Source organism: Myotis lucifugus, unplaced genomic scaffold (genome assembly GCF_000147115.1).
Source record: "Myotis lucifugus unplaced genomic scaffold, Myoluc2.0 scaffold_265, whole genome shotgun sequence".
Classification (NCBI taxonomy): Eukaryota; Metazoa; Chordata; class Mammalia; order Chiroptera; family Vespertilionidae; genus Myotis; species Myotis lucifugus.
The window spans coordinates 1,582,760-1,596,237 of record NW_005871313.1 but is presented as its reverse complement, the minus strand read 5'-3'; the positions used below and the strand labels follow the sequence as shown (position 1 = coordinate 1,596,237).

Sequence of the window (13,478 nt, the reverse complement as noted above, 5' to 3'; positions counted from 1 at the left end):
CATGTAGACAGTTTGTCTACCTTTATTTTTACTTTACTTTATTTTTATTTTTGTTTTTATAAAGAAGGCAGAGAAAATAAGTACTAGATGAGGAGCCAGGAGATCTGGGCTCTAGTCCCAGCTTTGACCAATTCAGTTAATCTCAGAGATCCTCAGCTTCCTAACCTTAGAACAGGGAAGTTGACTTTATTGATGATTCCCAAAACAGTGCTAGTCTCTGATGATATTTTCTTTTTTTTAAATTAAATCTTTATTGCCATCTTTACTTTAAATGTCAAAATCTATCCCTGTCTGAAATAATCATCAGCCCTCTTCCCTCTCACACAGAATGGATTGACATAGGGTAAGATGGCAAAGGAAACTGTTTAATTGCACAGGAAATGACTTTGCCACCAATCTTTCCTGTAGTTAAAGGATGGTTATCTCTTCTGGAAAAGCTGGAATTCCTATATGTGTGACACTCAGTAGTAAACTCTCCAGATCCTGTCAAAAGCCTGCAGGAGACCATTCATCTTTGAGATAGATAATATAAAGAGCATGATAACAATTCTGATTCTCTAAGTTCTATCACTGTATCTCATTGAACTATCAAAAGCACAAAACAAAGACCTAGGTTCTTGGATTTTATTTTATCCCAGTAGAAATACTTTCATTGTTACAATTTAACATGCCTTCAGCTTTATTTGAAGGTCAATATAAAATACTAGAGGCCTGGTGCACAAAATTCGTGCACTGGGCGGGGGGAGGGGGGGGGGGGTGTCCCTCAGCCCAGCCTGCACCCTCTCTAATCTGGGACCCCCTCGGGGGATGTCCCACAGGGATCAGGCCTAAACTGGCAGTGGGACATCCCTCTCACAATCCAGGACTGCTGGCTCCTAACCACTCACCTGCCTGCCTGCCTGATTGCCCCAACTGCTTCTGCCTGCCAGCCTGATCACCCCCTAACCACTCCCCTGCTGTCCCTATCAACACCTAACTGCTCCCCTGCCGGCCTGATCAGCCCTAACTGCCCTCCTCTGCAGGCCCAGTTGCCCCCAACTGCCCTCCCCTGCAGGCCTGATCTTGCCCCCAACTGCCCTCCCCTGCAGGATTGGTAGCCCCCAACTGCCCTTCCCTGCAAGCCATCTTGTGACAATGTGGGGGTGGCCATCTTGTGATGATGTGTTTGAATTTCATGTAATTTTATAGACACAAATATTTTTACTTTCTGGTGTTTCTTTTAACCATTTAAAAATAGAAAATCATTTTTTAGCTCACAAGCCTCACAAGAGGCCAGGCAATGGGCTTTACTTTGCTGATACCTGGAATTAGATAGAACAGCATCTGCACATAATAGGCACAAATGAATGATTTTCCCTCCCAGAAATAACTGGAAACTGTGTAATCCTTATGTTGATTTCTTTGTGTAATCTTTATGTTAATTATGTTTAAGTTTTTTGTTTGTTTGTTTTGTTAATCCTCACCCAAGGATATTTTTTCCCATTGCTTTTTAGAGAATAGGAAGGGAGAGAGACAGAGAGAGACATCAATGTGAGAGAGACACATCGATTGGTTGTCTCCCTCAGATGCCCTGACCAGGGCCTCGGATCTAACCTGCAACCCAGGTACATGCCCTTGACTGGGAATTGAACCCACAACCCTTCAATCTGTGAGCCAACAATTGCTAACCTCTGAGCAACACTGGCTAGGGCTCATGTATTTTGTTTTAGAATGAAAATAAATTAGCTCAGAGTCCAAATAATATATATACTATAATTTGAAGAAAAGATATCGTATTGCATAAATTACAAATATAGCTAGCTGTCCCTTTGCCTGAAGGAAAATAAAAAGACTGGTGGAATCTGGCATTATATGTTAGATTGGAAAGCAATTGAAACTTGCGTTTTTTGATGCTTCCATGTCTTTCTCTTCTTACTGTTAGAAATAAGGCGAGCCCCCAAAATCAGGGCTCCTGGTAAAACACAAAGCACGCTCGGGAGCCAGGCAGGAAGGCAAATATCTTCACTCCTGCAGGAGGGTGCGCATTCACATGGTCTGGGAGCACATGCACACTGGGTGGCGGTCTGCTCAGGCTCTCATGCCTGGCACACGTAATCTGTTCCTCACTCTTGATTGGAAGAGCTTAGGCTCATACTCTTGTGCGATTGGCTAATTTAAACAAAGGGGTTGACCTTTGCTGTTTCAAAATGGCAGCCCCTCATGGGAGCCAAAATGGCAGCCGCCAAAACTCTCTTCTTTGACAGAAAAGATTATTTGTTTATTCTCACATAAACAATAACTAAATCCTTCCCCAAAGCAACATACTCCATAATAAACATACATTAGGTAGGATTGGTCTGGTGCTTGAATAATGTTTCTTTTTTTAATTTAAGGAGTATGGATGTCTCTTAATAGTATTTTTAGTCTACTAGAGGCCGGTGCACGAATTTGTGCACGGTTGGGGTCCCTCAGCCTGGCCGGCAATTGGGTCCTATCAGGGCCATCTCGTCAATTCTGGGGGGTGAGGAGGGACCGCCGGAGGTTGACTGGCCAGCCGGGGGGAGGGACCTCGGGAGGTTGACTGGCCAGCCGTGGGGAGGGACCACGGGAGGTTGGCTGGCCAGCCGTGGGGAGGGACCGCGGGAGGTTGGCTGGCCAGCCGTGGGGAGGGACCGCGGGAGGTTGGCTGGCCAGCCATGGGGAGGGGCCATGGGGGGTTGGCTGGCTGGCGGCAGGAGGTTAGCTGTGGGAGTGCACTGACCACCAGGAGCAGCTCCTGCATTGAGCGTCTGCCTCCTGGTGGTCAGCGCGTGTCATAGTGACCAGTTGTAACAGTCACTTAGGCTCTTATATATATAGATAAGTAGATTAACATTTCATTTTACATTATTATCATTGATTATTCTCTCTAGATATACCTGTATTTCCTACGATCACAGCCACTGTGACTTTTCAGGAATTCAGATATGATGAGTTTGACGGCTCCATCTTTACTATACCTGACGACTACAAGGAAGACCCGAGCCGTTTTCCTGATCTCTAATGACGCGAGCATGACGCCATCTCACCAAGGAAAGCAAGAGCGTGCAGAGACCCCACAGGGAGGCGCAGTAGGAGGGACAGATGCTTTCAGTGAAGAAAAGGGAATTTCATAGAACTGACACATCAGTGATATGACATAATGAAATGGGCCTCTAATAAGTTTCCTGATGTGCCATTTTCAGTCTTTTTAAATATATACATATTATAGTGTAATAGTTTGACACCTTAATGACCCTAAGTACTTCTTATGTAAAACAGCTATGAGTGCTGTGATTTGTTTTTAAAAATTTTTACACTTCTTGTTGAAATATATATGCATATATATCTATATCTATATCTATAGTTATATCTAAAACACTCCTGGACCAGTAACATAAATTAAATGTCTTAAGAGATATGAAGCCCTTTACAGTTGTCATCTTATATTCACACACTGACCACCAGGAGACAAACGCTCAACGCAGGAGCTGCTCCTGGTGGTCAGTGCGCTCCCACAGCCAACCTCCTACGGCCGGCCAAGGTGACATTTATAAATATTCCTTCCAACTTTGTTTCCATAAAATGTAAACTATGTAACTTTATGTATAGTTCAGTAATTTGAATGTTTGTTCAATATGATGAACTAGAAAGGAATGCAGTTTTCTGTAGATGAATGAACCAAATGGTAACCATTAAACAATTGCATTTATATGTTGCAATACATTTCAGAAGGAGCATTCACTCTGCAGGGAATAAGGTACCTCCTTTAGCACCTTAGTGCAATTCATTGTGGTGCTATTTGTTTTTACCTGAATTCTTTCTTCAATGGTAAATGTTTGTTACTAATCTTCCTTTCATAGAACCTCTATTTTTTTTTTTCTAAACTTGAGTTTTAAAGCCTTTTTTGTGTTCATAATAGGATATGACTAGCATGTTTAAGGATAGTCCTCTTCCAAATCTCAGCACTTTAAAAATATTCCAAAATTTTAAACTTGCTTCCTAATAACTGCACATCATTCTGATTATTTTGTTTGTTTTTAGTGTTCATGTCAGTTTTAAACAACTCACATTTTGGACTCCCTACATATTTAATGCTTTCAAAGTAAGGTAAAAACATTTTATATGCTAACAGAATATATTTGTTATAAGTTAAATTCCAAAAATGTACACAAGATTGATAATTCCTACTGTTTATTTTTTTAAGTCACAAGAAAATATTTATTGGTTTTAATTATCTTCAAAGTGTTAAAAAAATCATGCATTACTCATTTTCGCACTTAAAATTTTTCATGTTTATTCCAAGATGGTTTGATGGTCCAAGAATGAAAATAAATTAGGGAGAATAAGGTATAACAGACATAATATGTTATGTTGTATTTAAGAAATTAGCTAAAGAAATGCTTTTTAAATGTATCCTGATGAATGTGTGAGAATGCATTGTCAGGTTTTTTAGAGTGACCCGTAATTTAAACATTTTCAAGAATTTTAATTAATTTGAATGAGTTTAGAAACCTTTATTGAAAAGATGATTATTTACAAATCCAAAGCATCAATCATAAGAAAATTTTTATAATAAACATCTTTAAAGCTGCATCTTTCATGCTGATAACATAATTGCATATGTTGACATTTTATTAAATACATTTTATAATAAAGAAAAATAATCATAGTTAAAAATTCAAAGGCCAATTACTACCTGGTGTGGGTCTGTTGAATTTTGTGAGAAGAGTTGGAAACCCAGACTAGGTTTATTAAATACAAGTTGATCCCAATTATTTTGGGAATCCTTATAGATCAAGTGACTTAGAAATTGAATTATCTTGTCAGTAATTATGTGAGGTTTGAGACACTGAATGGTAGTTATCACTGTTGCTTTTAGGCTCCCTTACTCTTTGGGAATATGTTATATTTTCAGGATTATACTATAGATTTTTCACAAGTACAGACAATTTAGTGGGGGAAAAAAACATGGAAAATTGCAACTTGGAACTTAACAATTTCCTAAAAGCTGTGAATATTTTGCTGGGGTACACTGGAGGTAGGAAGACTACTGAAAACTTTTGCACTTGGATTTTGTTTTTAACTCTTAACTTTTTCTTTCATAAAGGATAGTAGAAAGAGATGATCCATTCCAAATGTCTTTTATTTGATTATAAAGGACAAGCAAATGTCAGTATCTCTTATAATGGTGAAAACAAGGAGTTATTAATGCAAATAAACTTTTCACATTAAACTTTTCAAAATGTGCCTTTTAATCCAGTTAATGAATGAAGTGATATTCTGTGTTTCAAGTAACTAAATCAAAACAGCATATCCTATATAATAAAGAGGTAATATGCAATTTGACCCTCACACCGTAACACCATCACAAGATGGTACGCACAGCGGGGGTGGAACAGGCTGCTCCGCGCACTGGCCCCCACCGCAATTACCGCGGCCCCTTGTGGGGGTGGGTCTCCGCTGCTGCTCTGCACGGCTTCCACCGGGGTGACCAGGCCAGCACAGGAGGGCAGTTGGGGGAGATCGGGCCGGCAGGGAAGGACAGTTGGGGGCGATCAGGCCGGCAGGGGAGCAGTTAGGCATCAGGCCAGCAGGGTAGCAGTTAGGGGGCAATCAGGCAGGTAGGCCATCAAGCGGTTAGGAGCCAGCAGTCCCGGATTGTGAGAGGGATGTCAGAGGGATCCCAGATTGGAGAGGGTGCAGGCTGGGCTGAGGGACACCCTCCCCGCCCAATGCATGAATTTTGTGCACCAGGCCTCTAGTATTTTAATAATCCCACATGAAAATCTAGATTTTGTAGTGTAGGTCCATAAAATTCTATGTCTTCTTTGTGATTGAAGAAAATTAAAACTTGGGGGCCTATGAAATAGTCACCTTAAATGGCTATTTTGAAGAGCTCAATATTTCTGCCAACAGTGTGGCATCAAAAGAAGGTCAGATTCTTGTCTTAAAATAATTTCCGAGAGAGAATTTGCTTCATAGAGAATTGTCAGATTTCATAAAAAGGAAGCATAAAGCAGATGCTTTGATTATTGTGAACCTAGGAACATATGATGGTCTGGAAATTAACACATTTCAGAGAAGCTAATAGCTCACAGAAGCTGAAAAACAACTTTGTTTCTGCTTTGAATTGGTATTGAGCCCCACTCACACTAATAGAAATGAGTTTTTGTAGTGTTATTCATGTACAGTTTGAAATTCACACCTTGTGAGAGAGTAGTGAATAATGATCTTTAGTGACCCCTTCTTATTTTTCACTAAGTCTACAGAATTGATCCTGTTTCAAGGGGACAAAAAAGGTCTGGACTAAATGTTTTCATATTGACTTAAGAATTGCTTCCTTTTGCTCATTTATGTTCCTTTTATTTGCAAATAGCATGAGTAAGAAAGTTACAGTAGAACACTAGGTGAATTTGAAGTCCTGCCTTTATTTTTATTTATTTATTTTTGAAGTCCTGCCTTTAAAATTGAGTGAGAGAATTATTAATTAGTATGGAACACATTATGCCTCTGCTGTTAACTCCAGCAAGAGGAATCTTAATCATGTTTTCTAAAATTAAGAAAATGCATCCTTACCAAAGTTTTTATATTTGGAAACTGTAAACTTTCAAAGACAACTGACAGTAAAACTTGCCCAAGAGACAAAAGGACAGAGGAGATATTACACTACTTGTAAAGTGCAAAGTTAATACCCTCACAAAGCATTTTATGTCAGAAATCTGGGGCAGTAGTATTTTAGATTGTCATCTAAAAATGTCACCTCAAGTATTTTGGCAATTTTAGGTCATGTGACCCTCTACAGTACTATCTAGTGATGAACTTCTAAAATTATAATCTTATTTTAGTATAGTACTTTTAGTCATAATGGCACCAATGATACAGTTACAATTTCACTTTTGCCACAGCACCTGCAAATACCTAAGCAAAATCTAAGGATTTTAAAGAAAGGTACTTGGAAAGCATTCCTGAATTTGATCGTTTTGCAGATGAAAATAACTTGCCTAAAGTAAAAAACTTTGTGTAATAAAAAACAAAAACAAAAAAACCCACCACTTACTTACCTGTACCTCCCATAGCATTCTTGGTCACTAAAGGTGGCTGACAGTGACTGGCTGGGATGCTCTAATGAAAATGGGTGGGTGGTGTAGGAGTTTTGGAGAGCAGAAGTGAAGCAGAAATTTTGTAGCTTACCTGCTGGCCCCTTTGGGATGAGGTAAGAGCGAGGCCTGCAGTTACTTCACCTTCTCTTCCTTCAGCTTCTCACACTTATGGGCCAGATATGTGAGTTTAGCTTCATGATGCAGAATCCTGGCTTCTGCCATGCCACCCAGGTCAGAAGCAATGAGACCTGAGTTCTAGCCCATCCTTGTGGGTTCCAGCTTGTGCTTGTGCTTCTAACTTACTCTTACCTCTAATTACCCATCTTCCCTTCTCAACTGCCTGCAGGCTTCAACCTCCAGCATCATACAAAGCCCATAAACAGATTTGAAACTGGTTAACCAGCTCCCATAATTAAGGTCAAATCCCTGTAACAAATCTTTTTTTTTTTTCATAACATGCAACGATGTTTTTTATTATGTATGGGTTTTAGAAATTATTTCCTCGATCACTTTGTACACAGGCAAAAATAAAATGTACTGTTTAGCATATTAGAACTTGCAAAACTGATCCTTGCCAACAGCAAGGAAAATTATCCCTAAAACATGCTTAACCAGGAGGCCAATTCATCTGCCGACCTCCAAGAACATGAAGATGAACATGATAGGCTGCCCCGCATCTGTGCCTTCATTCACTACCATGCGGTAACCCTTCTTTAGGCCCAGATCAGCAGCACATTTCTTGCCAACAATCATTAAATGTCCAAGAAGATTTTCATCATCATCTTCTGCTACAGAAATCTGGGATATATGTTTCTTAGGTATCACCAGAAAATGTGTTGGTGCTTGAGGGGAAATGTCATGGAAAGCAAGATACTGGTCGTCCTCAGAAATGATTTTGGCTGGGATTTCCTTGCGAATGATCTTCCCGAAGATCATGGCGCCACCAGGCCAAGTGGCTTGAGCCTTGGCGATCTCATCTGCCATCGTGGCCTCGTTTCTGCAAGGCTGCTGGGGGTGCAGCCCGAGCGGAGACTGTAACAAATCTTTTTCTCTTTTGAATGCTGACTGGTAAAAAAAAATCTACATGCTTGTCTTCTAAAACAATTTAAGTAAGCAAATTTTAACTTCATTTTTGTGACTGTTAACCTTCAATTCCTTATGCAAAAATCATCATACTTTATTTAAATATTGCAGTTTTTAAAAATATATATATTTTATTGATTTTTTTATAGAGAGGAAGGGAGAGGGATAGAGAGTTAGAAACATTGATGAGAGAGAAGCATCAATCAGCTGCCTCCTGCACACCCCCTACTGCGGATGTGCCTGCAACCAAGGTACATGCCCTTGACCGGAATTGAACCTGGGACCCTTCAGTCCCCAGGCTGATGCTCTATCCACTGAGCCAAACCGGCTAGGGCCATCATACTTTATTTAACTAGCTTTTTTTTAAAAAAAATACATCATGTTACTAATTTTAGTATCACTAATTTAGTGACTGTGCACTGGAAAAATAACCTTTACAAAGTGATATTTTGAAAAGAATGAGAACATGTCACTTCCCCAATTATTTTTTTTTTTGTATAAGAGAACATTTATTTGGTAAATCACAGGTAGAAAAATTTCTAGAAGTGGATTTATAGAAACAAGTTACAGAGGTAAAGGAAGGGCCCATGGAACTTGGAGTGAGGAAGCTAATGGTAAAGTGTGTGGGGCAGGGAAGAGGAAGATGGGAAAGGCATGGGCGAGCTCCAGGAAGAAGAGCACCTTTCCCAATTATTTTTGTAAGGACATTATTTAAAAAACTAGAGGCCCGGTGCACAACAATTTGTGCACTCGGGGGAGTCCCTCAGCCTGGCCTATGCCCTCTTGCAGTCTGGGACCCCTCGGAGGATGTCCACCTGCTGGCTTAGGCCCGCTCCCTGGGGGATCGGGCCTAAGCTGGCAGTCAGACATCCCTCTGGCAGCCTGGGAGCCATCAGGGGATGTCCACTTGCCAGCAGGGAGCAGGCCTAGCTGCAGTTGGACATCCTTAGCGCTGCTGAAGAGGCGGGAGAGGCTCCCGCCACCACCGCTGTGCTGGCAACCATCAGCCTGGCTTGTGGCTGAGCAAAGCTTCCCCTGTGTGAGCACACTGACCACCAGGGGGCAGCTCCTGCATTGAGTGTCTGCCCCCTCGTGGTCAGTGTGTGTCACAGTGACCAGTCATTCCCAGTCGTTCTGCTGTTAGGGTCAATTTGCATATTACCCTTTTATTATATAGGATAAAGGCCTGGTGCATGGGTCGGGGCCAGCTGGTTTGCCCTGAAGGGTGTCCTGGATCAGGGTGGGGGTCCTGCTGGGGTGCCTGGCCAGCCTGGGTGAGGGGCTGATGGCTGTTTGCAGGCTGGTCAAGCCCCCCAGTGGGGACCCTCACCCATGGGGGTTTGGCCAGCCTGGGTGAGGGGCTGAGGGCTGTTTTCAGGCTGGCCACAGCCCCTTCAGGGTGGGGGGCCCTACTGGGGTGCCTGGCCTGCCTGGGTGAGGGACTGAGGGCCGTTTTTCAGCTTCCCACACCCCCTTCAGGGTGGGTGTCCCCACTGGGGTGCTTGGCCAGTCTGGGTGAGTGGCTGATGGCTGTTTTCAGGCTGGCCAAGTCCCCTGGTAACCGAAGCTCCCAGCCTCTCCTTTTTTTATTTATTTTTTATTTTGGGATTTATTTATCTTCTATAATTGAAACTTTGTAGCCTTGAGTGGAGCCCATTTCTGGCCAGAGCAGGCGGGAAGCTTGGCTTCCTCCATCGCCGTGGGCAACCCAAGCCTTTTGCTTGCTCCAGCTCCGTGGCCACGGCAGCTGGAAGCAGGTATCTGGGATTTATTTATCTTCTATAATTGAAACTTTGTAGCCTTGAGCAGAGCTCAGGGTCCGCAAGGCAGGCAGGAAGCTTGGCTTCCTCCATTGCCTCCAAGCCTCCTGCTTGCTCCAGCTCCATGGCCGCCACCATCTTAGTTGGGTTAATTTGCATATTTACTCCTGATTCGCTGGTGGGGCGTGGCTGGTGGGCATGGCTTGTGGGTGTAGCAGAGGTACGGTCAATTTACATGTTTCTCGTTTATTAGATTAGAGGCCTGTTGCATGAAGAGATTCGTGCAATAGGCCTTCCCTTGGCTGCTGGCACCGGTTTTCCACCCGCACCCGGGACCCAGGCCTTCGCTCTGGCTGGGCTCTGGCCAGAGCCACCCCAGAGCCATCAGGCTTCGCTGCTCGGCAGTCCCCGGGGCCCTGTGGCCTCGCTGCTCCGCCTGGCGCCGGGGACGTGTGGCCTCGCTGCTTCGCCGATCCCGGGGCTGTGAGGCCTTGCTGCTCCGCCTGGCGCCAGGGTGTGAGGCCTCGCTGCTCTGGCCCCGGGCCCGTCAGACTTCACTCCACCACTTGGAACCTAGTATGCAAATTAACCACCATCTTTGTTGGCACTTAATTTGCATATCACGCTGATTAGCCAATGGGAGGCGTAGCGAAGGTACGGTCAAATACCATGTTTGTCTATTATTAGGTAAGACTAGTGGCCGGTGCACGAAATTCATGCATGGAGGGGTGGGTTCCTTCAGCCCATCCTGCACCCTCTCTAATTGGGGGCCCCTTGGGGGATGTCTGACTGCTGGCAGAGGGATCGGGCCTAAACCAGCAGTTGGACATCCCTCTCGCAATCTGGGACCGCTGGCTCCTAACTGCCTCTGCCTGCCTGCCTGATTGCCCCTAACCTCTCTGCCTGCCTGCCTGATCACCCCTAACTGCCCTCTCCTGCCAGCCTGATCTCGCCTCCAACTGCCCTTCCATGCCAACCTGGTTGCCCCCAACTGCCCTCCCCTGCTGGCCTGATCTCACCCCCCAACTGCCCTCCCCTGCCGGCCTGATCTCATCCCCAACAGCCTCTGCCTGCTTGATTATCCCTAACTGCCCTCCCCTGCCGGCCTGATCTCGCCCCCAACTGCTCTCTCCTGCCAGCCTGGTTGCCCCCAACTGCCCTCCCCTGCTGGCCTGATCTTGCCCCCAATGGTCCTCCCCTGCCCGCCTGATCTCGCCCCCAACTTCCCTCTCCTGACAGCCTGATCTTGGCCCCAACGGCCCTCCCCTGCAGGCCAGTTTGGTTCTGATTGGTCAGTTTCTATGCCAGTCAGCGTCAAAAGCTCTGCCTCCTAGGCAGCCATTGGCTCCTCACAGCACCCAGATTCTGTTCTGATTGGTTGGTTCCTATGCCAGTCAGCATCTCTGGGCCTATCAATGGGGCCTGATCAGAAAGGCAGGGCTGATCAGCCGCCCGGGTAGAGGCCTGGAGAGAAATGGAGACATGTGGGAAACCGCCTGTTGTCTTCACTAGCAGAGAGGTATGGACAGAGAACCCAGAAGGCTGGTGACCCTTGAAGCCCTAGCAAAGGTCAGAGCTGTGCACCCACTGTTAGTCCAGACAATGGTAGCTGAAGCAACTTCCCCACCAGATAGTCATGTAAATCCTTATTGATAAGATAGTCTGTGTGTTACTGGAACTTGCCTGCCTAAGGGCTATGGGTGTATCCCAAACCAATAAAAGGTTGGTGAGGCCTGAGCACCAGTAGAAGTCCTTCCCCTTGAGTTGGACTTACCCGCCTGGCCCCCCAATATTTCCAAATTATCTCGTCTCTTCTCTTTCATTTGTGTGCGGCTCCTCTTCCAGATCCTGAACCCTGAACCACGCGGGGCGTGGGGGGAAACATTTACAACAGCTGCTGGCCAGACTGGGAAAGAGAGGCAAGTGCTGATCAAAAGTTGCCACAGAGCAATGGTCAGTCCCTGCTTCTCTCTTCAGGCTTCTCTCTGGCCCTGATTCACAGCCCCCTCAGCAGTCAGTGCTGTGGCACTGCATCTGCAGCAGAAGCAGTCAGCAGCTGGGTTGCCACGCAGCAGCGCTGCCTACAGGACTGACTTCTGGTTGGTTGAGCCTCGGTAGTGTTATGACCCAGGGTTTTTATATATTAGGATGTTTGGCCTGGATGGTGTTGCTCAGTGGTTGAGTGTCGACCTATGAACCAGGAGATCAAGGTTCGATTCCCAGTCAGGGTACATGCCCGGGTTGTGGGCTTGATCTCGATCCCCAGTAGGGGGCGTGCAGGAGGAAGCTGATCAATGATTATCATTGATATTTCTGTATTTCCCTCTCTGAAATGAATAATATATATAAAAATGTTCATCATTTTGTGAATTCTTATATTGTAATAAGTGTATATATATATGTATCTAAAAATAAATGTATTCTTAAGAATATTCCCACGGATGAAGAATTTAGTATGGTTCACGTGTGTTATTTTGCTAAAGAATTTATATTAAAAAAATGTATTTTTATTGCTTTCAGAGAGGAAGAAGAGATAGAAACATCAATGATGAGAATCATTGATTGGCTGCCTTCTGCATGCCCCCTACTGGAGATTGAGCCTGCAACCGAGCATGTGCCCTTGATTGGAATCGAACCCCACAGGCCGAGGCTCTATCCACTGAGCCAAACCCACTAGGGCTGCTAAAGAATTTCTAAATGAATTTCACATAAAATGAAAATGGCAACAAAATTAAAACTGAGTAAAACAGATGAGTAAATCTACAACTCCAGAATTAGTCTCATTTAGAAAGGACCTATGCTAATAAAGCCTTAGGAACAGACATTCTGGATGCTCTTCAAAATCCCAGTAGCATTTCCATAACAACCATATTTAACCAAAGTAAACACAACTTAAGTACTGATTGCATGGCCCTGAGGCACTTAATCTAGAACTCAACCAAAGAAAGTGGTATTGTTTGCTAGAGGAAAAGTTGGCTTGTACATTTTCTGTGATACCCACACCAGAACTTTACTCAGTTGTAAGATGCAACTTGAAGTAAAATTAGTTTGTACTGTTCTAGTAGAAGCCCTGTTTGTTCTTTCCCTAAGTATCTAACATTTATACATACTCTCCACATAGACACTGTAATCACTACCAGGAAGATTATCATCCAAAACCCATCATCACAAAAATGAGAAGAGCAACATAGCCTTCTCTCTTAATCTGCATGCAACTTATTGTAGTGATTCTGCTAAAACATTACCCTAAACTAAATTATAATTTTGAAAAGCTCCATAGCAGGTAACAGGCAACACAAGCCTGCATCTCTCAGCTCCACCCCCCCCCCCCCACGCCAAAATTATCAACTACATTGCAGGATAGGTATCAATCTCATTTCACAATTAAGAAATTCAAAGTAAAAGATACAGGTCTCCTCAGCTGCAAATGAAACCAAAACTCATGACTAGACTCATAGCCACTACCTCTCATTCACTCCTGAAGAATTTAAACAAATAAATAGGACAAACATTTTTTCTAACAAAACCACTTTTA

General features: G+C 43.8%; 1 protein-coding gene and 1 pseudogene across 1 annotated transcript in view; one reads left to right on the top strand and one right to left on the bottom strand.

The window, feature by feature from the left end:
* The window catches only part of ANKRD13C (ankyrin repeat domain 13C), a 51,042-nt gene extending 45,795 nt beyond the window's left edge, over nt 1-5,247 (top strand). Inside the window, exon 11 of the mRNA XM_023762875.1 lies at nt 2,892-5,247. Within this exon, the coding sequence (XP_023618643.1) occupies nt 2,892-3,022 (131 nt within the window). The 3' untranslated portion in view covers nt 3,023-5,247. The remainder of the gene's footprint in view (nt 1-2,891) is intronic.
* Nucleotides 5,248-7,538: 2,291 nt separating this feature from the next.
* Nucleotides 7,539-8,099, bottom strand: LOC106698919 (annotated as a pseudogene).
* Nucleotides 8,100-13,478: the final 5,379 nt, after the last annotated feature.